The sequence below is a fragment of the Nematostella vectensis genome, chromosome 4 (assembly GCF_932526225.1).
Source record: "Nematostella vectensis chromosome 4, jaNemVect1.1, whole genome shotgun sequence".
Lineage (NCBI taxonomy): Eukaryota > Metazoa > Cnidaria > Anthozoa > Actiniaria > Edwardsiidae > Nematostella > Nematostella vectensis.
In genome coordinates this window covers 15,708,848-15,734,422 of record NC_064037.1, presented here as the reverse complement: position 1 = coordinate 15,734,422, position 25,575 = coordinate 15,708,848, and the positions used below count along the sequence as shown (strand labels likewise).

Genomic DNA, 25,575 nt, shown 5'->3' with positions numbered 1-25,575 from the left:
CATCGTAGACAAATTCGGCCCGGGGGCTTTAATTGCAAAATTCGACGTCATGTCGGCGTACCGGAACGTCCCAATCCAATCACCAATCACCAGGTGTCGGACATTATGCACTACCTTGACAATTTTATTTTGGCGGGCCAACCCGACTCTCCGCGGTTTGTGCGAGTTCTGTCAGTGGCGCTACAGGTCTGCACCAATCTTGGCCTTCCTCTGCACCCGGGCAAGTGTGATGGCCCCTCCTCGACACTTACCGTTCAAGGTATAGAACTAGATTCAGTCAACCGCGTAGCCCGGTTACCAGCAGACAAGTTGGCGAACTACGCGCACTCATTAATAAGTGGTCTCGCCTAGATTGGTGCACTAGGCACGATTTAGAATCTTTAATCGGCCACCTTTATCACGCTGTAAAGTAGTGTGGCCTGGCCGGGCGTTCATCCGGCGCTTGATCGATCAACTCCGATGCTTCAGACATGACAGACACCCAATTCGCATTAACAATGAAACTCGTCGCAACTTGGCGTGGTGGCAACAGTTCTTGGAATCTTGGAACGGTGTCAGCTTCTTGCTTTATCCTGGTTTAGAAGCCACTCCTACGGTTATCGTCACCTCTGACGCAGCAGGCGCCTTTGGCTATGGAGCTTATTGTGGGTCGGAGTGGTTTAATGGGCTCTGGTTCGCCTCTCAGACCTCGCAGTCAATAGCTTACAAGGAGCTCTTCCCTATTATTATCGCAGCGCATGTATGGGGACACGGATGGGGTAGGGGACATGTCCTTTTCAGGTCTGACAATGAAGCCGTGGTTCACATCGTTAACTCTAGGACCTCGAAGGTTCCGTGCATCATGAAATTGCTGCGTAGGCTACTCATGTGGGCTGCGAGATGTGGTTTTTCTTTCGCTGCAGCCCATGTTCCAGGGATTGAAAATCGCTCTGTCCCGTTTCAATTGGCAGGAATTTCTGCGCTTGGCGCCTTGGGCACGTACATCCCCTACTCCCATCCCAGCGTGGCTTCTGGCGGATATCTTTCACCCTTAGAAACAAGGTGCTGGCGGTTCATCTCCGAGGGACTTGCCCCGTCCACTCGTAAGTCGTATGCTACATTTCAGCGGAAGTTTGTCAACTTTTGCGCGCAATTGGGAAAGCTCAACCCCTTGACCGGGTCTCCATGCCCGGCAGATGAGTGGACGCTTTGCTTGTTTGCCTCCTTTCTTGCGGATTTTGTTCAGCCGTCGTCAATCAAGGTTTACTTGTCTGGAGTTCGTGCTATGCACATTGAACAGGGGTTCCAGGACCCTCTTGCGGGCTGTTTACGACTCGAGAGAGTATTGAGGGGCATCAGAAGGGTTCGCGGTGTGAATCCCTCGTCCCGGTTACCGATTACCGATGAGGTAATGTATATTATCCACCGCCACCTGACCTCGGGATTCCAGATCACCTAATGTTTTGAGCTGCCTGCTGCCTCGCCTACTTTGGCTTTCAGAGAGCATCTGAGTTTACTGTAGACTCGTTGAACAGCTTCTCGTCACAGCGACACCTTCAGCCTCAGGACATTACCTTAGATTCCATGTCGGTTCCCAAGTACATACATGTCAACATCAAGGCCTCTAAGACTGACCCCTTTCGCAAAGGAACCTTTATCTATATTGGTAAAGCCAGACCTACCCTGTGTGCGGTTGAGGCCATCCTAGCTTACTTGCACTTGAGAGGAGGTACACCGGGTCCTCTCTTTTTGTTGCAGTCGGGTCAGCCCTTATCTCAACCTATCCTGACGTCTTGCTTGCGACAGATTATGCGAGCAGCAGGTTTCGCCGGTGATTACTCCAGCCACAGCTTCCGTATTGGTGCCGCCACCGTGGCGGCTAGGAATGGGCTCTCAGATCATCTGATTCAATCTGTTGGCCGTTGGTTTAGTGACGCGTATAAAGGCTACATCCGTACCCCCGTAGAGGCGTTAGCAGCCGCTTCTGCTAGTTTGGTTTAATAAAAGATACCTCCTGTTCATTCTTGTGGCTGGTGCTTGGTTTTGTTGGGGTCAGGAGGTCCCATGGTAGCCGAGCCACAGTCCCTTCTTTTCAAGCACCTGGTTGGGCGACCAGTACGCGCTCCGATACCTGACCCCAACTTATCTGACGATGAGTTTAACAAAATTGCACATTAAAATTCGGCTGAACTTATTGTTGAATTTCAAGGGTTACAAATACAAAATTTGCTTTCATGACAATTGAATCGATGTATTGTTAATATTCAATCGTTCTTATTATTAAATCTGTGACGAAAAACTTTTGTTTTTTTGCTCATTTCTATTCAAGGTTTCATATCCTTCATTAGTATTCTGAGTTTTCTGATAAAAATCTGACCACCCCCTACCATGGGTACCAGAGCCTACAGACTTCTCTCGTCCTCACTGGACGAGACGCTCAGCCAGCCGCGGCATTTTGGCTGAAAGTCACTGGACGAGAGAAGTCTGGAGGCTCTTGGTACCCATGGAAACCACCCACGAATGAATAAAAAAAAGGATTTTTAATGCCGTATGGGACTTCTTTTTTCGGATTTTGCCACAAAAAAGTCTGACACATTATGTTATACCAGAGTGATCTAGAATGCCTTTTTATCTTATTCGCTGTCCTTTAAAGTTTCATCTACAAATACTACGTATATTGCTGATCGGAAGTGGATTTTTATATGAAGAAAACGTTGTCGTTTTGGGGGTCTGGTACCGAGGAATCTTAGGGTACCGAGGAATCTTAGTTTGTTTTTAGATGCTTTCTCTATAGAGTACAGGTGGTCACAGTCACTGTTTTTCTCTTCTATTTACAAGCCACAACGTTTACGAAGCCCCTGCGATACGACAACCTTAAAAATGACAAGAATCATGCAGCTTTTTACAAATAAGGAATATATTAGTTTCCTTATATGGAAATGAACGCGTTTGGCAAAAACGACAATTTTTTGCTGAATTTTCTTGATATGCCTGCCGTTGTGTGTGTGTGTGTGGGGGGGGTTCAAACACACCCCCTGCACCCCCTGGGTACGGGCCTGGACTTGCAAGAACAATGGAAAAGGTGTCCATCTTGTAATAATGATAAAAGCAAAATAGCCATGCCCAATTTTACTTAAACGCATTACACATTCTACGTTGCTGCCGAGAATTTAGTTATATACACAAACATATTTTTATACACAGTCGGCTATATAATAAAGATACTATTATATACAGAGTTGATCTTAAAAAGGTTTTCTACCTTAAAAGGCATTTGCAAAGCTAGAAATGTCACGTAACTTATTTATTATATATTCACTGAGCCAAAAAAAAAACTATGCTCGGTACGTGATTTTTGCCCAATTCAATTATGAGTCACTGTATACGGTACCACGGGCATACTTCTCCAGCGTTTCTATTATGCCCCCTTCCCCCAGGTTTGTTTCCACATCAGAGCCAGCTACAAACAGCCCTGTTTTGGATTGTTGACACATTCTTCCATATTCTTACAAATGATCAGACAAATGATGCCTGCAAATTTTTTATCATACACTCTTTTTTTATATAAGAATCTTTTTTATAAGAAATTCTAAGAACATGCCAAGGCTCAGATAGCAGCAAAATGATGCGTTCTAAAATGCATCTGATGCGTTCTAAAATGCGTCTGATGCATCTGATGCGTTTTAAAATGCGTCTGATGCGTCTGATGCGTTCTAAAATGCGTCTGATGCGTTCTAAAATGCATCTGATGCGTTCTAAAATGCATCTGATGCGTTCTAAAATGCGTCTGATGCATCTGATGCGTTTTAAAATGCGTCTGATGCGTCTGATGCGTTCTAAAATGCGTCTGATGCGTTCTAAAATGCGTCTGATGCGTCTGATGCGTTCTAAAATGCATCTGATGCGTTCTAAAATGCGTCTGATGCGCCTGATGCGTTCTAAAATGCGTCTGATGCGTTCTAAAATGCATCTGATGCGTTCTGAAATGCGTCTGATGCGTTCTAAAATGCAAAATCTAATTGTGTTCACAGTAGCAACCTAAGATATTATTGCTATTGATCAGTTGTTCTCTTCTATAATCATAGAAGAGAACATCCTTAAGAACATTTCCTACCTTAAAATTCTCCCAAAATAAGAACGGCCCAACCTCAACTGAAAATTAGACGTTCTTATAAAAAAAAATAGTGAAAAGAGTACTTAACAAATAGATCTCATTTTTGCGTCCGTCTGTCCTAATAGATGAACAGTTGACGTCACGGCGTGTCATGCACAAAAAAAGTACGCAACAAGACCCAGTCGAGTACGCAACAACTTTATTACAAATTGCAAAAGGTATTACAAATTGCGCCAAGACGCTGTGACGTCTTTATTCTGCGCATCTATTAGAGGACAGACGCCTGGACGCACAAAAAAAATGAGATCTATTTGTTTTTTTTAACAATTAAAATGTTATCTTACATTACAATCTAGTTTTGGGGAGATCGCGCTCATGCTGACGCCAAGCGTGCGTGTCTCCTCTAATAACACAGGCTCGATTAATGAGTGTCGTTTTATACCTTGTAGTGTTTGATTAATCTTCTGGTATGAAGTTTATGCCCTAAAATCTCTAACGTTGTTGTTGTTGCGTCTGAAAAACTTCATGAATAGAGAAGCGACCGTCACAGCGAACAGTTCCAGGAACTCACAAGCTGTCAGGACACTGCAGCCGAGAAACAGTCCCACACTACCGCCGATATCAGCTGAAATTAAGTTTTTGAAAAAAATTGGAAATCTTTTATCACATATGCATAAGAATAATATAGTCGCGTGGCCCTACGCACTGTCATACCTCTCGAGACCACAGGTAGCCCAGGCTCTGTCAATGAGTAATTTAAACCGACCGGCGAAGTTGTTACTTTATGCAAGTATTTTTCCATAAAAATGTAATCAATTCAATCCAACTTGAGATAGTAGTTGTATTTGTCTATTATTTACACGTTTAAGCGATTTAGAGCGCATTTGGAGCGAGGGAATTCTAAATTTCACCGATCAGCGCTAAAGCGGCCCCAACTGCGCTCTAGATCGCTTAAACGTGGAAATAATAGACGGCTACAAATACTACATCACGTTGGATTGAATTGATTACATTTTTATGGAGGAATACTTGCATAAAGTAACAACTCCATATGTTCTCTCTATTAACGGTCAATGAGGCGGTCGGTTCAAATTACTCATTGACAGAGCCTGGGCTACCTGTGTCGAGACCTCACCAATCGTATTCACTGTTACGACGTTATCACTTTCCAAGCAGAGCCTTAGCAGGCCACGTAAGATTGGGGGGACACCATACAAGAAAATATTGGGGGGCACAGCCACGCCCCTACTGGTCATTTCCTAATTTTCAAAATATTGGGGGGGGTATGTGCCCCCAGTGCCACACCCTCTGCTACTTCCCTTCCAAGAAACACGAACATCTCGCATGTTCCATGCGATATTGCTAATATTTGCTTCTAATTCAGCCGCTAATTCAGACATTCATCTACTTACATAAAAAACTGGGCAGTTCGTAGGTAGCCTTTTCTTCGATAAGATCCGAGGTCAAAGATTCGAAGTATACGCGGATGTAAGCGGCTCGCTTCCTACAAACCACACAAAAAAACATTTTGTAAGAAAAAGTTAAAATATATTTTTTTAGAAAACTATATTATAAGAAAGCGCGCTCTGATTGGTATCGATGTATAAAATATGAACATCGAAAATGTGCAAAAATGTCCAATGTTCCAAGGTGATAGACATGAACTTGCACTTTGTATTATGTTTATTTTTTGTATTATGTTTATAGTTTCACAAAATCACTTTTCAAACATTTTGCACCCCCAAATATTTCCTACCTCCCCATAATATAAAATTCATACGCCTGACGACTCGTCCTAGTCCCTGACGTTCTGTTTGGGATCCCTGTGGCCGTGAGGCAGAGGGGCTGGAATGAGCCAGGTGACGTCAAATTTCAATCACAGCAAACCTCAAACACCCGAAAATGCCAGGGACTAGAATCCTACAATAATCATGCCTGTCAACTTTCCCGCATTAGGTGGGAGTCTCAAGATTTTGGACCCCTTCTCCCGCTCTCCCGCGTTGAGCACCAAATCTCCCGCTATTTAGCGATTTTTATCGCTTCCGAAAAATTATTCTATAGAAAATTGTCATTTTGCCTATTTTCTATTATTGAAAATATTTGAAACAATAATTCCTTTGTGTAGCACAATTAATCTAACAACCTCGTGAGATCGATAAGTGGATTTGTTCGTGAGAGCTTTCTATACTGCAATCGCCTGCAAGGCTAAACCCACCCCTCCCCCCGAAAAAATGAATATAACCCACCCCTCCCCCGAAAAAATTATCAAGTCTTGAGATTTTCAAAGTTTGACAGGTATATGCACCTGTAAAACTGCTCAAAGTCCCGGATGGACGCCTCCGTGGTGAGGTTTGTGACGTTGTAGTAGAGCCGAGCTGCCTGTTTGAGGAAGTAGTCTGTTGGGTGATATGCAGCAGAGGTCCTGACCTCGTAGATATTCTCCTCACACGGGGTGGGACAGGAGCATTTTGTATGGGTGTATGGCACCTCTGTGACATGATAATCATGTTTAGTTTGCAATCACAGGGGTGGAGCTAGGGGTGCTGAGGAGGGGGAGAGGAGGAAATATAGACATCATGCAAAAAGTCTACCATTTGGTGTTGCAGTACTCAATCAGTAAGAGTGTACAACTGTGATATAAGTATTATATGTGAGCCCATCACAAGGGGTGTAGAACTGTGATATAGGTACTATGAGTGAACCCATCACTAGGAGCGTACAACTGTGATATAGGTACTATGAGTGAGCCCATCACTAGGAGTGTACAACTGTGATATAGGTACTACGAGTGAGGCCATCACTAGGAGCGTACAACTGTGATATAGGTACTATGAGTGAGCCCATCACTAGGAGCGTACAACTGTTATATAGGTACTATGAGTGAGCCCATCACTAGGAGCGTACAACTGTGATATAGGTACTATGAGTGAGCCCATCACTAGGAGCGTACAACTGTGATATAGGTACTATGAGTGAGCCCATCACTAGGAGCGTACACCTGTTATATAGGTACTATGAGTGAGCCCATCACTAAGAGCGTACAACTGTGATATAGGTACTATGAGTGAGCCCATCACTAGGAGCGTACAACTGTGATATAGGTACTATGAGTGAGCCCATCACTAGGAGCAAGCAACTGTGATATAGGTACTATGAGTGAGCCCATCACTAGGAGCGTACAACTGTGATATAGGTACTATAAATGAGCCCATCACTAGGAGCGTACAACTGTGATATAGGTACTATGAGTGAGCCCATCACTAGGAGCGCAGAACTGTGATATAGGTACTATGAGTGAGCCCATCACTAGGAGCGCAGAACTGTGATATAGGTACTATGAGTGATCCCATCACTAGGAGCGTACAACTGTGATATAGGTACTATGAGTGAGCCCATCACTAGGAGCGTATAACTGTGATATAGGTACTATGAGTGAGCCCATCACTAGGAGCGCAGAACTGTGATATAGGTACTATGAGTGAGCCCATCACTAGGAGCGTACAACTGTGATATAGGTACTATAAATGAGCCCATCACTAGGAGCGTACAACTGTGATATAGGTACTATGAGTGAGCCCATCACTAGGAGCGTACAACTGTGATATAGGTACTATGAGTGAGCCCATCACTAGGAGCGTGGAACTGTAATATAGGTACTATGAGTGAGCCCATCACTAGGAGCGTACAACTGTGATATAGGTACTATGAGTGATCCCATCACTAGGAGCGTACAACTGTGATATAGGTACTATGAGTGAGCCCATCACTAGGGGCGTACAACTGTGATATAGGTACTATGAGTGAGCCCATCACTAGGAGCGTACAACTGTGATATAGGTACTATGAGTGAGCCCATCACTAGGAGCGTACAACTGTGATATAGGTACTATGAGTGAGCCCATCACTAGGAGCGTACAACTGTGATATAGGTACTATGAGTGAGCCCATCACTAGGAGCGTACAACTGTGATATAGGTACTATGAGTGAGCCCATCACTAGGAGCGTACAACTGTGATATAGGTACTATGAGTGATCCCATCACTAGGAGCGTACAACTGTAATATACTATGAGTGAGCCCATCACTAGGGGCGTACAACTGTGATATAGGTACTATGAGTGATCCCATAACTAGGAGCGTACAACTGTGATATAGGTACTATGAGTGAGTCCATCACTAGGAGCGTGGAACTGTAATATAGGTACTATAAGTGAGCCCATCACTAGGAGCGTACAACTGTGATATAGGTACTATGAGTGAGCCCATCACTAGGAGCGTACAACTGTGATATAGGTAGTATGAGTGAGCCCATCACTAGGAGCGTACAACTGTGATATAGGTACTATAAATGAGCCCATCACTAGGAGCGTACAACTGTGATATAGGTACTGTGAGTGAGCCCATCACTAGGAGCGTACAACTGTGATATAGGTACTATGAGTGAGCCCATCACTAGGAGCGTACAACTGTGATATAGGTACTATGAGTGAGCCCATCACTATGAGCGTACAACTGTAATATACTATGAGTGAGCCCATCACTAGGGGCGTACAACTGTGATATAGGTACTATGAGTGAGCCCATCACTAGGAGCGTACAACTGTGATATAGGTACTATGAGTGAGCCCATCACTAGGAGCGTACAACTGTGATATAGGTACTATGAGTGAACCCATCAATAGGAGCGTACAACTGTGATATAGGTACTATGAGTGAGCCCATCACTAGGAGCGTACAACTGTGATATAGGTACTATGAGTGAGCCCATCACTAGGAGCGTGGAACTGTAATATAGGTACTATGAGTGAGCCCATCACTAGGAGCGTACAACTGTGATATAGGTACTATAAATGAGCCCATCACTAGGAGCGTACAACTGTGATATAGGTACTATGAGTGAGCCCATCACTAGGAGCGTACAACTGTGATATAGGTACTATGAGTGAGCCCATCACTAGGAGCGTACAACTGTGATATAGGTACTATGAGTGAGCCCATCACTAGGAGCGTACAACTGTGATATAGGCACTATGAATGAGCCCATCACTAGGAGTGTACAACTGTGATATAGGTACTATGAGTGAGTCCATCACTAGGAGCGTACAACTGTGATATAGGTACTATGAGTGAGCCCATCACTAGGAGTGTACAACTGTGATATAGGTACTATGAGTGAGCCCATCACTAGGAGTGTATAACTGTGATATAGGTACTATGAGTGAGCCCATCACTAGGGGCGTACAACTTTGATATAGGTACTATGAGTGAGCCCATCACTAGAGGAGTACAACTGTGATATAGGTACTATGAGTGAGTCCATCACTAGGAGTGTACAACTGTGATATAGGTACTATGAGTGAGCCCATCTCTAGGAGCGTACAACTGTGATATAGGTACTATAAGTGAGCCCATCACTAGGAGCATACAACTGTGATATAGGTACTATGATTGAGCCCATCATTAGGAGCATACAACTGTGATATAGGTACTATGAGTGAGCCCATCATTAGGAGCATACAACTGTGATATAGGTACTGTGAGTGAGCCCATCACAAGGAGTGTATAACTGTGATATAGGTACTATGAGTGAGCCAATCACTAGAAGCATACAACTGTGATATAGGTACTATGATTGAGCCCATCACTAGGAGCATACAACTGTGATATAGGTACTATGAGTGAGCCCATCATTAGGAGCATACAACTGTGATATAGGTACTATGAGTGAGCCCATCACTAGAAGCGTACAACTGTGATATAGGTACTATGAGTGAGCCCATCACTAGGAGCGTACAACTGTGATATAGGTACTATGAGTGAGCCCATCACTAAGAGCGTACAACTGTGATATAGGTACTATGAGTGAGCCCATTACCAATAGCTAACAAATTTTATATAGGTGCTATGAGCGAACCCATCACTAGGAGCGTACAACTGTGATATAGGTACTATGAGTGAGCCCATCACTAGGAGCGTACAACTGTGATATAGGTACTATGAGTGAGCCCATCGCTAGGAGCGTACAGCTGTGATAGGCACTATGAATGAGCCCATCACTAGGAGCGTACAACTGTGATATAGGTACTATGAGTGAGCCCATCACTAGGAGCGTACAGCTGTGATAGGCACTATGAATGAGCCCATCACTAGGAGCGTACAACTGTGATATAGGTACTATGAGTGAGTCCATCACTAGGAGCGTACAACTGTGATATAGGTACTATGAGTGAGCCCATCACTAGGAGTGTACAACTGTGATATAGGTACTATGAGTGAGCCCATCACTAGGAGTGTACAACTGTGATATAGGTACTATGAGTGAGCCCATCACTAGGAGTGTACAACTGTGATATAGGTACTATGATTGAGCCCATCACTAGGAGCATACAACTGTGATATAGGTACTATGAGTGAGCCCATCACTAGGAGCGTACAGCTGTGATAGGCACTATGAATGAGCCCATCACTAGGAGTGTATAACTGTGATATAGGTACTATGAGTGAGTCCATCACTAGGAGCTTACAACTGTGATATAGGTACTATGAGTTAGCCCATCACTAGAAGTGTACAACTGTGATATAGGTACTATGAGTGAGTCCATCACTAGGAGCGTACAACTGTGATATAGGTACTATGAGTTAGCCCATCACTAGGAGTGTACAACTGTGATATAGGTACTATGAGTGAGCCCATCACTAGGATCGTACATCTGTGATATAGGTACTATGAGTGAGCCCATCACTAGGAGTGTACAACTGATATAGGTACTGTGAGCGAACCCATCACTAGGAGCGTACAACTGTGATATAGGTACTATAAATGAGCCCATCACTAGGAGCGTACAACTGTGATATAGGTACTATAAATGAGCCCATCACTAGGAGTGTATAACTGTGATATAGGTACTATGAGTGAGCCCATCACTAGGAGCGTACAACTGTGATATAGGTACTATGAGTGAGTCCATCACTAGGAGAATATAACTGTGATATAGGTACTATGAGTGAGCCCATCACAAGGAGTTTACAACTGTGATATAGGTACTATGAGTGAGCCCATCACTAGGAGTGTACAACTGTGATATAGGTACTATGAGTGAGCCCATCACTAGGAGTGTACAACTGTGATATAGGTACTATGAGTTAGCCCATCACTAGGAGTGTACAACTGTGATATAGGTACTATGAGTGAGTCCATCACTAGGAGCGTACAACTGTGATATAGGTACTATGAGTGAGCCCATCACTAGGAGTGTACAACTGTGATATAGGTACTATGAGTGAGCCCATCACTAGGAGTGTACAACTGTGATATAGGTACTATGAGTGAGCCCATCACTAGGAGTGTATAACTGTGATATAGGTACTATGAGTGAGCCCATCACTAGGGGCGTACAACTTTGATATAGGTACTATGAGTGAGCCCATCACTAGGGGCGTACAACTGTGATATAGGTACTATGAGTGAGTCCATCACTAGGAGTGTACAACTGTGATATAGGTACTATGAGTGAGCCCATCTCTAGGAGCGTACAACTGTGATATAGGTACTATAAGTGAGCCTATCACTAGGAGCATACAACTGTGATATAGGTACTATGAGTGAGCCCATCACTAGGACCGTACAACTGTTATATAGGTACTGTGAGTGAGCCCATCACTAGGAGCGTACAACTGTGATATAGGTACTATGAGTGATCCCATCACTAGGATCGTACAACTGTGATATAGGTACTATGAGTGATCCCATCACTAGAAGCGTACAACTGTGATAGGTACTATGAATGAGCCCTTCACTAGGAGTGTACAACTGTGATATAGGTACTATGAGTGAACCCATCACTAGGAGTGTACAACTGTGATAGGCACTATGAATGAGCCCATCACTAGGAGTGTACAACTGTGATATAGGTACTATGAGTGAGTCCATCACTAGGAGCGTACAACTGTGATATAGGTACTATGAGTGAGCCCATCACTAGGAGCGTACAACTGTGATATAGGTACTATGAGTGAGCCCATCACTAGGAGCATACAACTGTGATATAGGTACTATGAGTGAGCCCATCACAAGGAGTGTAGAAATGTGATATAGGTACTATGAGTGAGTCCATCACTAGGAGTGTACAACTGTGATATAGGTACTATGAGTGAGCCAATCACTAGAAGCATACAACTGTGATATAGGTACTATGAGTGAGCCCATCACTAGGAGCGTACAACTGTGATATAGGTACTATGAGTGAGCCCATCATTAGGAGCATACAACTGTGATATAGGTACTATGAGTGAGCCCATCACAAGGAGTGTAGAAATGTGATATAGGTACTATTAGTGAGCCCATCACTAGGAGTGTATAACTGTGATATAGGTACTATGAGTGAGCCCATCACTAGGAGCGTACAACTGTGATATAGGTACTATGAGTGAGCCCATCACTAGGAGCGTACAACTGTGATATAGGTACTATGAGTGAGCCCATTACCAATAGCGTACAAATTTTATATAGGTGCTATGAGTGAGCCCATCACTAGGAGCGCGTACAACTGTGATATAGGTAGTATGAGTGAGCCCATCACTAGGAGCGTACAACTGTGATAGAGGTACTATGAGTGAGCCCATCACTAGGAGCGTACAACTGTGATATAGGTACTATGAGTGAACCCATCACTAGGAGCGTACAACTGTGATATAGGTACTATGAGTGAGCCCATCACTAGGAGCGTACAACTGTGACATGGGTACAATGAGTGAACCCATTACCAATACCGTACAACTGTGATATAGGTTCTATAGGTGAGCCCATCACTAGGAGCGTACAACTGTGATATAGGTTCTATAGGTGAGCCCATCACTAGGAGCGTACAACTGTGATACAGGTACTATGAGTGAGCCCATCGCTAGGAGCGTACATCTGTGATATAGGTACTATGAGTGAGCCCATCACTAGGAGCGTACAACTGTGATGTAGGTACTATGAGTGAGCCCATCGCTAGGAGCGTACATCTGTGATATAGGTACTATGATTGAGCCCATCACTAGGAGTGTACAACTGTGATATAGGTACTATGAGTGAGCCAATCAATAGGAGTGTACAACTGTGATATAGGTACTATGAGTGAGCCCATCACTAGGAGCGTACAGCTGTGATATAGGTACTATGAGTGAGCCAATCAATAGGAGCTTACAACTGTGATATAGGTACTATGAGTGAGCCCATCACTAGGAGCGTACAACTGTGATGTAGGTACTACGAGTGTGCCCATCACTAGGAGCATACAACTGTAATATAGGTACTATGAGTGAGCCCATCACTAGGAGCGTACAACTGTGATATAGGTACTATGAGTGAGCCCATCACTAGGAGTGTACAACTGTGATATAGGTACTATGAGTGAGCCCATCACTAGGAGTGTACAACTGTGATATAGGTACTATGAGTGAGCCAATCAATAGGAGCTTACAACTGTGATATAGGTACTATGAGTGAGCCCATCACTAGGAGCGTACAACTGCATATAGGTACTATGAGTGAGCCCATCAGTAGGAGCTTACAACTGTGATATAGGTACTATGAGTGAGCCCATCACTAGGAGCGTACAACTGTGATATAGGTACTATGAGTGAGCCAATCAATAGGAGCTTACAACTGTGATATAGGTACTATGAGTGAGCCCATCACTAGGAGCGTACAACTGTGATATAGGTACTATGAGTGAGCCCATCAGTAGGAGCTTACAACTGTGATATAGGTACTATGAGTGAGCCCATCACTTGGAGCGTACAACTGTGATATAGGTGCTATGAGTGAGCCCATCACTAGGAGTGTACAACTGTGATATAGGTACCATGAGTGAGCCTTTCAATAGGAGTGTACAACTGTGATAGGTACTATGAATGAGCCCTTTACTAGGAGTGTACAACTGTGATATAGGTACTATGAGTGAGCCCATCACTAGGAGCGTACAACTGTGATAGGTACTATGAGTGAGCCCATCACTAGGAGCGTACAACTGTGATATAGGTACTATGAGTGAACCCATCACTAGGAGTGTACAACTGTGATAAGCACTATGAATGAGCCCATCACTAGGAGTGTACAACTGTGATATAGGTACTATGAGTGAGCCCATCACTAGGAGCTTAAAACTGTGATATAGGTACTATGAGTGAGCCCATCACTAGGAGCGTACAACTGTGATACAGGTACTATGAGTGAGCCCATCACTAGGAGCGTACAACTGTGATATAGGTACTATGAGTGAGCCCATCACTAGGAGCGTACAACTGTGATGTAGGTACTACGAGTGTGCCCATCACTAGGAGCGTACAACTGTGATATAGGTACTAAGAGTGAGCCCATCACTAGGAGCGTACAACTGTTATATAGGTACTATGAGTGAGCCCATCACTAGGAGCGTTCAACTGTGATATAGGTACTATGAGTGAGCCCATCACTAGGAGCGTCAAACTGTAATATAGGTAGTATGAGTGAGCCCATCACTAGGAGCGTACAACTGTGATATAGGTACTATGAGTGAGCCCATCACTAGGAGCGTACAACTGTGATAGAGGTACTATGAGTGAACCCATCACTAGGAGCGTACAACTGTGATATAGGTACTATGAGTGAGCCCATCACTAGGAGCGTACAACTGTGATATAGGTACTATGAGTGAGCTCATTACCAATAGCGTACAAATTTTATATAGGTGCTATGAGTGAGCCCATCACTAGGAGCGCGTACAACTGTGATATAGGTACTATGAGTGAGCCCATCACTAGGAGCGTACAACTGTGATAGAGGTACTATGAGTGGGCCCATCACTAGGAGCGTACAACTGTGATATAGGTACAATGAGTGAACCCATCACTAGGAGCGTACAACTGTGATATAGGTACTATGAGTGAGCCCATCACTAGGAGCGTACAACTGTGACATGGGTACAATGAGTGAACCCATTACCAATAGCGTACAACTGTGATATAGGTTCTATAGGTGAGCCCATCACTAGGAGCGTACAACTGTGATATAGGTACTATGAGTGAGCCCATTACCAATAGCGTACAACTGTGATATAGGTACTATGAGTGAGCCCATCACTAGGAGTGTACAACTGTGATAGGTACTATGAGTGAGCCCATCACTAGGAGCGTACAACTGTGATATAGGTACTATGAGTGACCCATCACTAGGAGCTTACAACTGTGATATAGGTACTATGAGTGAGCCCATCACTAGGAGTGTACAACTGTGATATAGGTACTATGAGTGAGCCCATCACTAGGAGCTTACAACTGTGATATAGGTACTATGAGTGAGCCCATCACTTGGAGCGTACAACTGTGATATAGGTGCTATGAGTGAGCCCATCACTAGGAGTGTACAACTGTGATATAGGTACCATGAGTGAGCCCATCACTAGGAGTGTACAACTGTGATATAGGTACTATGAGTGAGCCCATCACTAGGAGCGTACAACTGTGATATAGGTACTATGAGTAAGCCTATCACTAGTAGCGTACAACTGTGATACAGGTACTGTGAGTGAGCCCATCACTAGGAGCGTACAACTGTGATATAGGTACTATGAGTGAGCCCATCACTAGGAGCGTACAACTGTGATATAGGTACTATGAGTGAGCCCATCACTAGGAGCGTACAACTGTGATATAGGTACTATTAGTGAGCCCATCACTAGGAGTGTATAACTGTGATATAGGAACTATGAGTGAGCCCATCACTAGGACCGTACAACTGTGATATAGGTACTATGAGTGAGGCCATCACTAGAACCGTACAGCTGTGATATAAATAATATGAGTGGGCCCATCACTAGGAGCGTTCATTTATTTATTCATTCATTCATTCATTTATTAGCAATAAGGCAAACAAGGCAAGCAAAGAAAACACAAACACATATCGCTTTCATGGTACAGTAGGGAGCTACAATGCCCCTCTCTTTTCCCCTCTACTTACTCATTGTGCATTTCTTGTCTCTTGGTGTACAGTAGGGAACATCCTTGTCTGGAATGCAAGGGTGGTAACATTTGAGCTTTCACAAGCTTTCACGGTAAAAGCTTAATTCACATTAGAATCTTTTACCATTGGCGAAGTCCAGAAACCTGCATCCACACCTATCTTCCAAATCTTTGGCTCTGCATTCTTCTTCACATCGACTGACAGAATAAACCCTGTCAGTCAATGGGAGCCTTGCTTTTTCCACCTTTTCGCACTTAGATGGGTAAGGGAATGGTAGTCGCTTTTGCTGCAAAGAGTAAATATGTTTATGAGTACATATGGAATAACCGCAATGTGAAATACTGTTGTGAGAGAGCAGCAGTCATAATCATGATTAAATGATTAAGTGGGGGATGGGAGAAATGTTGACGCTCGGATTTGGGGGATTTAGATGAGGGCCTTATTTTTTGAACGAATAATGATCACTTTTCTAGGACTATATGTTATATACTGTATTCTCGTGACTTCATTTGGCTGGTGAATATTATTCGACCCCAAGCGTTGCTTGAATTTTTTTTCATTTTTTTTTTCGCTGATGATGATATTATGACTGTTTTCAGGCCCGCACCCAGGATTTTCTCAGTAGTTAGACACGGTGCGAAATCAGAAAAGTGGACCTATTTTTTTTCCGGGGGAAGGGGTTCGTAGGAAGGGGGTGAGTTTTCTGATAATAAATCTCACCACCCCGAAAGAACAAAATAGGCCATTTTATGCCATTGCAATCACCACGGGACATTTGTTTTCGGATTAAGCTACAAAGAAAGTTTGACTTTTAGGTTTATACCGAGTGATCTAGATTGCCTTTTTTATCCGTGCTGTATAGTTTTGTCTACAAAATAGCACATCTATTGCGGACCGAAAGAGGACTTGTGGGGTCTGATTTTGGTGATAGTAATGACTATTATTTAGATGATGGTAGTTTGGAGATGATGATGATGATGGTGGTGGTGGTGGTTTTGTGGTGGTGATGGCGGTGGTGGTGCTGGTGCTGGTGCTGGTGGTGATGATGATAATGGTGGTGGTGGCGGTAGTTAGTGGTTGCGGTGGTGGTTGTGGTGACGGTGGTTGTGGTGGTGATGGTGATGGTGATGGTGGTGTTGGTGGTGGTGGTAGTTAGTGGTTGTGGTGATGGTGGTGATGATTGTGGTGATGATGGTGGTGGTGGCGGTGGTGCTGGTGGTGATGATGATGATGGTGGCGGTAGTTAGTGGTTGTGGTGATGGTGGTGGTGATGGTGGTGGTGGTGGTGGTGGTGATGATGGTGGTGGTGGTACTAGCTCACCTGTGTCAGCTTTATGGCAAAATCTACTCTTGATCCAGGTGCAACTGATACTCCTGTATCTATTATCGCGGGGTCCTGGTGCTGATCGTGTATGTTAACTACAAGTCCAATCGCGCTAGATGCCTCATTAGATGATAAATCCATGTATTCTTCAGGCTGAATATCGAGTAGCGCCTCAAATCCCGACCCCATGCCCTTAAGTGTAGTTGTTCTTGCGGGACTTGTTTTGTTTTGTGAACCGTTGAATACAAAGCATTTTCCATACTGAAATAAAGATTGATTTCCTTATTTAAACTTATAAGGCAATAAAAGGATAACATTTGCAACCAATGCAAACTTTAAATAAAAAAGCAAAGGTTTGAGAAAACAGATCAAATAACTGCTAACATTAAAGCGGCGATGTCACCAGTTAACTTTCAGTCGATAATGCAACAATCTACGATGATTTTTAACGGAAAACGCGAAAAATATTTCAAAATTGTAAGAACAGTGTATCTATCTATCAAGTTTCTTTGAGGGTAGCGTTGATTCTAAAAGATCCTTTTGTCTCTTGTCGGTTGATGTTTCCGTCAGCCCTCTTGAAGTAAACTGGTGACAATGCTGCTTAATCAAAGAGTATTATCATATACTAAACAACGGACAACTGCACAAATGGAACCCATCTCTTCCTCCACGCCACGCCCTTCATGCACCACTTTATAAGATTCTCAAAAAGGACTTTACCTTTGAATAAAAGTAGGGCTGAAAGTCTTGGGAGGTTACAGAAACAAGTCCGTTCCAGGATGCAGTAAGAAGCATGTCTCTCATGTCATGGCCGTCCTTTCCAAACACTTTTGTCATCCCTAACGGATAATCTAAGACCTGATCTGTCACATTACCAATTGTTTTATTTCGTAAGTATTCATACACCTGTTGTAATGAAGTGTTTGTAACTTTGCTCTTTCGTAGATTATTCTCGTTGCAGATCGTCACTGCTGGGAAGGTAAGATTCTCATGTAACTTCGGGGTTGACAACTTTACGATTTCATAAGAAAAAAGAGTTTCCCAGTTTTCGGTCAATTGGGTTACAAGCGCTGCCGCTGACCCGAGCGTCAGGCAGACCCAGAGTGCCTTGCGCCAATTCCGAGTGCTGTTTAGGGCATGAGGAAGCCCGTGGAGGGTGGTGTTAGACTTGAAGTCCTCGAGGACAACTGTGGCAAGCTCATCCTGTTCGATGTTTGCTGATTGTTTCATCTGTGTGATTAAAGACGGCGCATCAGTTACGACAACATTTACATCTAGTCAAAAATAAGCTTTTCACGAAATGGCTCCTTTTTTCTCTATTGAATTGCTACTGCGGGGGGGTTTACCACTAGGAAAACTTATAAGTCGGCCAGCATTTTAAAACTCATCAAAAAATCGGAGATGATTATAACTGCAACTGTTCGGTTGACTTTTAAAACATCCGATATAAAGCTTTTAGTATGCTCTGTATAGAAGCATAAGATGGAAAAAATAAGCTTGTATGTACGCTCTTTTAACGTTTAAAATTTCTGCATTTTGCTTACCTTAAAGCCTGGCTAAACATTCAAACATGTTTGTCAAACATTGAAATCGAACGCTCGCTGCGCTCGGGCTAAAATGAGCTCGAGTCGGGCCCAAAACATATTTACGCCAAAAATTAGCTTTCACGAAATGGCTCCTTTTTTCTCTTGAATTGCTACGGTGGGGGGTTTTTGCCCAGGAAAACTTATTAGTCGCCCTGCATTTGTTTTGACCTCATTTTAACTCGAGTTTCGCTCGAAATTTTCTCATAAGTAGATAAAGAATTATAAATCAAACAAAAGTGCTCCCAAAAAGTGTAAACCCCTAATTGTTGATTGTCTAAAAGAGTTCATCTGAATAATGATGAAGACAACAGGGTAAGCATTGAGAAGCAGCTAGGGTCCCCGTAGAACAGCAGGGCTTTAACAAAAATCGGCAAATTTCATGAAGCCTTTCGAATAAACTTATTCCAAACTAAATTGCTCACTCAAGGAAGTAATATAAAACACGAATAAGGCGCGAGGTACCTTCTAATCTGGTTTAAAAACGTACAAGAAAACAAGTTTCGTGTACTCATCAAGTACAAACAATGTGCTTTATTGAATAAATAACAATAACTATTTAAAATACTTCGCATTGTATTATGTTTTCAAGTTTTTTTCAATTCATGAGTTTGAGAATGTATGATCGAATAAAAAACCTGTTTCAAAAATGATTTTAAAACATCAAAGAAATCGCAACATGGGAAACAGCTCCGGGTATAACATTTGAGGTTTGTACTCGGTGAATGTTTAGAATGTTTGATTTTAAAACCCATAAAAAAATCGGAGATGATTTTAACTGCACCTGTTCGATTGACTTTTAAAACATCAGATATAAAGCTTTTAGTATCCTATGTATAAAACCTAGAAGCATAAGATAGAAATATAGAAAAATTAAGCTTGTATGTACGCTCTTTTAACGTTTAAAATTCCTGCATTTTGTTTACCTTAGAAACGAGCTATGTGCGACCTCGTCTTATTTGCACTGTTCCTCCGAACGTTTCTAAATGAATAGATAATACGATGCATCCGAATGAATTTAATTAACTCTGAATGCACGTCACTTGCTTTTGTCATATTTTCTTGGGCGGCGGAGTTTAATAGTGATTAAACCACACTGATGTGTGATACCATTGGAGAACTTCGTAGCATAGCATTGTATAACCTCTTTGAATTACTTTTCAATTGTTGCATCAGCGTATTGGGGCTGAAATTCATAACCAATAACAGTATATTTTATCATTAACACCTGCCAACTGCCTGATGTGTGTTACAATTGGTTAAGATTGGATGGTAGATTTCATTGCCATTCAGCAAACAAATTAAATTTCCATCAATTCTATTGTAGGCACTTGTTTCCACTTTGTTCCCTAAGGCGTAATAGGAGATGTAAAGAGTCCTGGCGAACTCCTCTTAATGTCCTTTGCAAAAGCCTTGATCATTCCCACAATACAATACAATAAACTTAATTTCAAGAGGGTTGCATAATAACCTATTACAATTTAATAATATATGGCCCTCCTTTTTGCAGAATAATACGGACAGGTTTGCCGTCTATTAAAGGGATGGTCCATTCTTATCGTGCGTATATCCAGTTCTGGAAGCACGCGCATAGTTTAGAGAGTACCACAGGCGGACCAGCATTAGAATCAGTCCCCCGTGATCCTTCGGGAAAATAAAATATAATTTGAAGTTGTGTCTTGACTGTTTTCTCAATAAAGCTAGTTCGAGGGACTAAACCCTTTCTGCGCCACAATTCCCTTAATTATAACACACGAGTCTAATATAGTGATGTAACTAGCTTTACTTTTACATCTAGTCAAAAATAAGCTTTTCACGAAATGGCTCCTTTTTCTCTATTGAATTGCTAGTGCGGGGGGTTTTACCACTAGGAAAACTTATAAGTCGCCCAGCATTTTAAAACACATAAAAAAATCGGAGATGATTATAACTGCACCTGTTCGATTGACTTTTAAAACTTCCGATATAAAGCTTTTAGTATGCTCTGTATAGAAGCATAAGATGGAAATATAGAAAAATTAAGCTTGTATGTACGTTCTTTTAACGTTTAAAATGTCTGCATTTTGCTTACCTTAAAGCTTGGCTAAACATTCAAAGATGTTTGTCAAACATTGAAATCGAACGCTCGCTGCGCCCGGGCTAAAATGAGCTCGAGTCGGGCCCAAAACATATTTACGCCAAAAATAAGCTTTTCATGAAATGGCTCCTTTTTTCTCTTGAATTGCTACGGTGGGGGGTTTTTGCCCAGGAAAACTTATTAGTCGCCCTGCATTTGTTTTGACCTCATTTTAACTCGAGTTTCGCTCGAAATTTTCTCATAAGTAGATAAAGAATTATAAATCAAACAAAAGTGCTCCCAAGAGTTCATCTGAATAATGATGAAGACAACAGGGTAAGCATTGAGAAGCAGCTAGGGTCCCGTAGAAGAGCAGGGCTTTAACAAAAATCGGCAAATTTCATGAAGCCTTTCGAATAAACTTATTCCAAACTAAATTGCTCACTCAAGGAAGTAATATAAAACACGAATAAGGCGCGAGGTACCTTCTAATCTGGTTTAAAAACGTACAAGAAAACAAGTTTCGTGTCTTCATCAAGTACAAACAATGTGCTTTATTGAATAAATAACAATAACTATTTAAAATACTTCGCATTGTATTATGTTTTCAAGTTTTTTTTTTAATTCATGAGTTTGAGAATGTATGATCGAATAAAAAACCTGTTTCAAAAATAATTTTAAAACACCAAAGAAATCGCAACATGGGAAACAGCTCCGGGTATAACATTTGAGGTTTGTACTCGATGAATGTTTAGAATGTTTGATTTTAAAACCCATAAAAAAATCGGAGATGATTTTAACTGCACCTGTTCGATTGACTTTTAAAACATCAGATATAAAGCTTTTAGTATGCTATGTATAAAACCTATAAGCATAAGATAGAAATATAGAAAAATTAAGCTTGTATGTACGCTCTTTTAACGTTTAAAATTCCTGCATTTTGTTTACCTTAGAAACGAGCTATGTGCGACCTCGTCTTATTTGCACTGTTCCTCCGAACGTTTCTAAATGAATAGAAAATACGATGCAACCAAATGAATTTAATTAACTCTGAATGCACGTCACTTGCTTTTGTCATATTTTCTTGGGCGGCGGAGTTTAATAGTGATTAAACCACACTGATGTGTGATACCATTGGAGAACTTCGTAGCATAGCATTGTATAACCTCTTTGAATTACTTTTCAATTGTTGCATCAGCGTATTGGGGCTGAAATTCATAACCAATAACAGTATATTTTATCATTAACACCTGCCAACTGCCTAATGTATGTTACAATTGGTTAAGATTGGATGGTAGATTTCATTGCCATTCAGCAAACAAATTAAATTTCCATCAATTCTATTGTAGGCACTTGTTTCCACTTTATTTCCGTAAGGCGTAAAAGGAGATGTAAAGAGTCCTGGCGAACTCCTCTTAATGTCCTTTGCAAAAGCCTTGATCATTCCCACAATACAATACAATAAACTTAATTTCAAGAGGGTTGCATAATAACCTATTACAATTTAATAATATATGGCCCTCCTTTTTGCAGAATAATACGGACAGGTTTGCCGTCTATTAAAGGGATGGTCCATTCTTATCGTGCGTATATCCAGTTCTGGAAGCACGCGCATAGTTTAGAGAGTACCACAGGCGGACCAGCATTAGAATCAGTCCCTCGTGATCCTTCGGGAAAATAAAATATAATTTGAAGTTGTGTCTTGACTGTTTTCTCAATAAAGCTAGTTCGAGGGACTAAACCCTTTCTGCGCCACAATTTCCCTTAATTATAACACACTTACCAGTTCCACAAAGCCGACTTTGTAGGCCTAAGGTCTCATTTGTTATCTTTCGCGTCGGGCTACCTTACAGATTGTCAACACAGGTCCGTTGAAGAGAACTGGTCAGATGTCTCTAACTGCATCACAGACGTTATGGACAGATTTATACCCCACAAGATGACTAAAGGCAAACGTCACCTGCCGTGGATAAACCCATCCGTCAAACGTTTGATGAGGAAACGTGATAGGGCTTTCAAAAAGGCAAAACGTAGTGGCAAAGATAAAGACCTAAATTCATACCGGAATCTACGTAACAGCGCAAGTAAACGCATAAGAGAAGAGCATAACAGATACATCAATGAGGTGATGAACGGGATTGCGTCCGATTCTGTAACTTCTCGACCTCACGGGGTCAAAAGGGCGTGGTCCTACTTGAAACTCCTGCGGTCCGACTCTCTTGGAATACCAACCCTATTCTGGGACAACCATGTGTGCGCGTCAGACGTTGCGAAAGCGGAAGCACTAAGGGCACAATATGATAGCGTGTTTACACACGAAGATCTCACAAATGTTCCTGTTCTCGACGGCTCGCCTTTCCCGGACGTCACAGACATCATTTTCTCCGCGGCCGGTATACAAAAACAACTCCAACTTATTCAGACCGACAAGGCTTGCGGACCTGACTCTATCCCCGCGCGTCTCCTCAAAGAGGCCGCTTGTGAACTGGCGCCAATATTTGCCTCTCTCTTCCAGCAGTCGTACGACTCGGGAAAACTGCCATCTTCCTGGAAAGATGCGAACGTTGTTGCAATTTTCAAGAAGGGTCACAGAGCTGACCCAAAGAATTACAGACCGGTATCCCTAACCTCCCTCGTATGCAAGGTCATGGAGCATATAGTATGTAAACAACTCACAAGCCACCTCTCGGAACATAGCATTATCTCACACCACCAGCATGGTTTTCAGAAAGGTCTCTCCTGTACAACGCAGTTAGTCTCAGTGATTCATGACTGGGCCTCAGTGTTAAATGCTCATGGCCAAGTAGATGTCATCTTTTTGGATTTCGCCAAAGCATTTGACTCTGTTCCCCACGAACGTCTTCTTGCTAAGGCTCAGTTCTATGGTGTCAGAGGAAAAATGCTTATATGGCTTAGAAACTTTCTGATTGACCGTAGGCAACGAGTTGTTGTAAATGGTGCCTGTTCAAGCTGGTCAACTGTGCTGTCTGGAGTGCCGCAAGGCACTGTATTGGGACCAATATTATTTCTAATGTTCATCAATGACATGCCATCTGGTATCCAATCACAAGTGAAGCTTTTTGCTGATGACAGTGTACTCTATCGCCCCATCCATGACCATTCCGACTACGCAATCTTACAACAAGACCTGCATTACCTTGAGCAATGGGCCAAACGGTGGCAGATGTCATTCGCCCCTAAAAAATGCTACGTGATGTCGATCACTTTGAAGCGCTTCCCATTTCAAGGTTCCTACACATTATGTGGTTCTGTTCTGGAAGGTGTGCGGTTTCAAAAGTACTTAGGCATTTACATCACGCCTAGTCTTAACTGGTCCAAACAGTGTGACGAGATCAAGAAGAAAGCGAACAGGGTGCTAAACATTCTCCAGAGGAACTTATCATCATGTCCCGCTGAGGTCAAGGAGAAAGCCTACATTAGTCTTGTGCGTCCTGTAGCTGAATATGCCTCCCCAGCGTGGTCTCCACACACTCAAAAGGACACCAACTGTGTCGAGTCAATTCAACGCCGCGCTGCCCGCTTTGTCACAAACGATTATCGTAGAGATAGTAGTGTTTCAAACATGATTGCCCAACTAGGATGGCAATCGTTACAAAATCGTAGAGTGGTAAATGATATTTCTTTATTTTACAATGTTAATTTTCATCACGTAAACATTGACTTTCCCACTGACATTAAGCTGAGACACTTCAATTATGCTACTAGGACTAGTGCCCGTCATTGTTTCCAGTTTGACCATCCAACACCAGCAGTAAATTGTTACAAGTTTTCGTTCTATGTAAGATCTGTTCCAGTTTGGAACTCACTGTCTCAATCATGCTTTAACAATATATCAACTGTAACACAATTTCGTGCGGCCTTGCCTAGCGAGCTAATCCTGCAATGATCGTATGCTTTATTTATTTGTTTTTAATGTGTTTTTTGTGTATCATTATTATTACTTGATTGTACTGTTTATTTATGTATTATTTATTATTATTTATTTATTTATTCTGTTGTTGTAGTCAGCTTTTTTTTTTTTTTTTTTTTTATCCATTGGTCCTTGGTCGTCGACCGCTCATTGCCGGATTAGCTTGCTAGGGGCAATTATCCTAATTAAAGATAAAGACGAGGCTAATATAGTAATGTAACTAGCTTTATTCAGAAAACAGTCAAGACAAAACTTCAAATGATATTTTATTTTCCCGAAGGATCACAAGGGACTGATTCTAGTACGCCTGTGAGAGCACGATGGTGGCGTAAGAGTCGCAGCCGGGTGCTACTCTAGCTGCCAGAGTGCTCTTTAAACTATGCAAGTGCTTCCAGAACTGGAAATACGCACGCTAAGTATGAACCATTGCTTTTATAACATAGCAAAGAGCGAAAATTTAATTTCCGAAAAAGTGATTACATAATCATCGTGCGTGCCCAGACACACGTGCTCAACACACTAGCAAAATTTTTATTACGGGATTTCGAGAACACTTCTCTCTACAACATATGACAATCCAAGAGTCCAATCTTACGGGAAACCTA

General features: G+C 42.3%; 1 protein-coding gene and 1 long non-coding RNA gene across 7 annotated transcripts; both read right to left on the bottom strand.

Annotated features, from left to right (window-relative positions):
* Positions 1-3,093: 3,093 nt before the first annotated feature.
* Positions 3,094-6,620, bottom strand: LOC125561952. Its single transcript, XR_007307662.1, has 3 exons — positions 6,399-6,620; positions 5,506-5,597; positions 3,094-4,718 (listed from the first exon to the last, which is right to left on the bottom strand). It is a non-coding gene; the product is annotated as an uncharacterized LOC125561952 (long non-coding RNA).
* A 9,427-nt stretch (positions 6,621-16,047) lies between these two features.
* On the bottom strand, positions 16,048-22,258 carry LOC5516141 (acid-sensing ion channel 1). 6 transcript variants are annotated; one of them, XM_048727055.1, is made up of 6 exons: positions 21,988-22,258; positions 21,846-21,904; positions 18,121-18,630; positions 17,398-17,661; positions 16,200-16,362; positions 16,048-16,121 (listed from the first exon to the last, which is right to left on the bottom strand). In XM_048727055.1, exons 3-6 carry the CDS (start codon positions 18,628-18,630, stop codon positions 16,066-16,068), a joined length of 993 nt encoding a protein of 330 aa, XP_048583012.1. In that variant the 5' UTR covers positions 21,846-21,904; positions 21,988-22,258; the 3' UTR covers positions 16,048-16,065. The 6 variants fall into 6 exon arrangements, with proteins under 6 accessions (XP_048583012.1, XP_048583009.1, XP_048583007.1 ...); XM_048727052.1 differs by lacking the exon at positions 21,846-21,904 and adding an exon at positions 19,910-19,965 and having other exon boundaries at positions 21,988-22,257; XM_048727050.1 differs by lacking the exons at positions 21,846-21,904; positions 21,988-22,258 and adding exons at positions 19,910-19,965; positions 20,031-20,187.
* Positions 22,259-25,575: the final 3,317 nt, after the last annotated feature.

What these genes read in the sequence shown, in the direction of transcription:
- LOC5516141 (XM_048727055.1), bottom strand. Translation starts at nt 18,630, where the DNA reads ATGAAACAATCAGCAAACATCGAACAGGATGAGCTTGCCACAGTTGTC. An exon ending in AGCCCTACTTTTATTCAAAG is followed by an intron (nt 17,662 to 18,120) that starts GTAAAGTCCTTT and finishes TCTTTATTTCAG; the next exon opens with TATGGAAAATGCTTTGTATT. An exon ending in GTTTCTGGACTTCGCCAATG is followed by an intron (nt 16,122 to 16,199) that starts GTAAAAGATTCT and finishes CTTGCATTCCAG; the next exon opens with ACAAGGATGTTCCCTACTGT.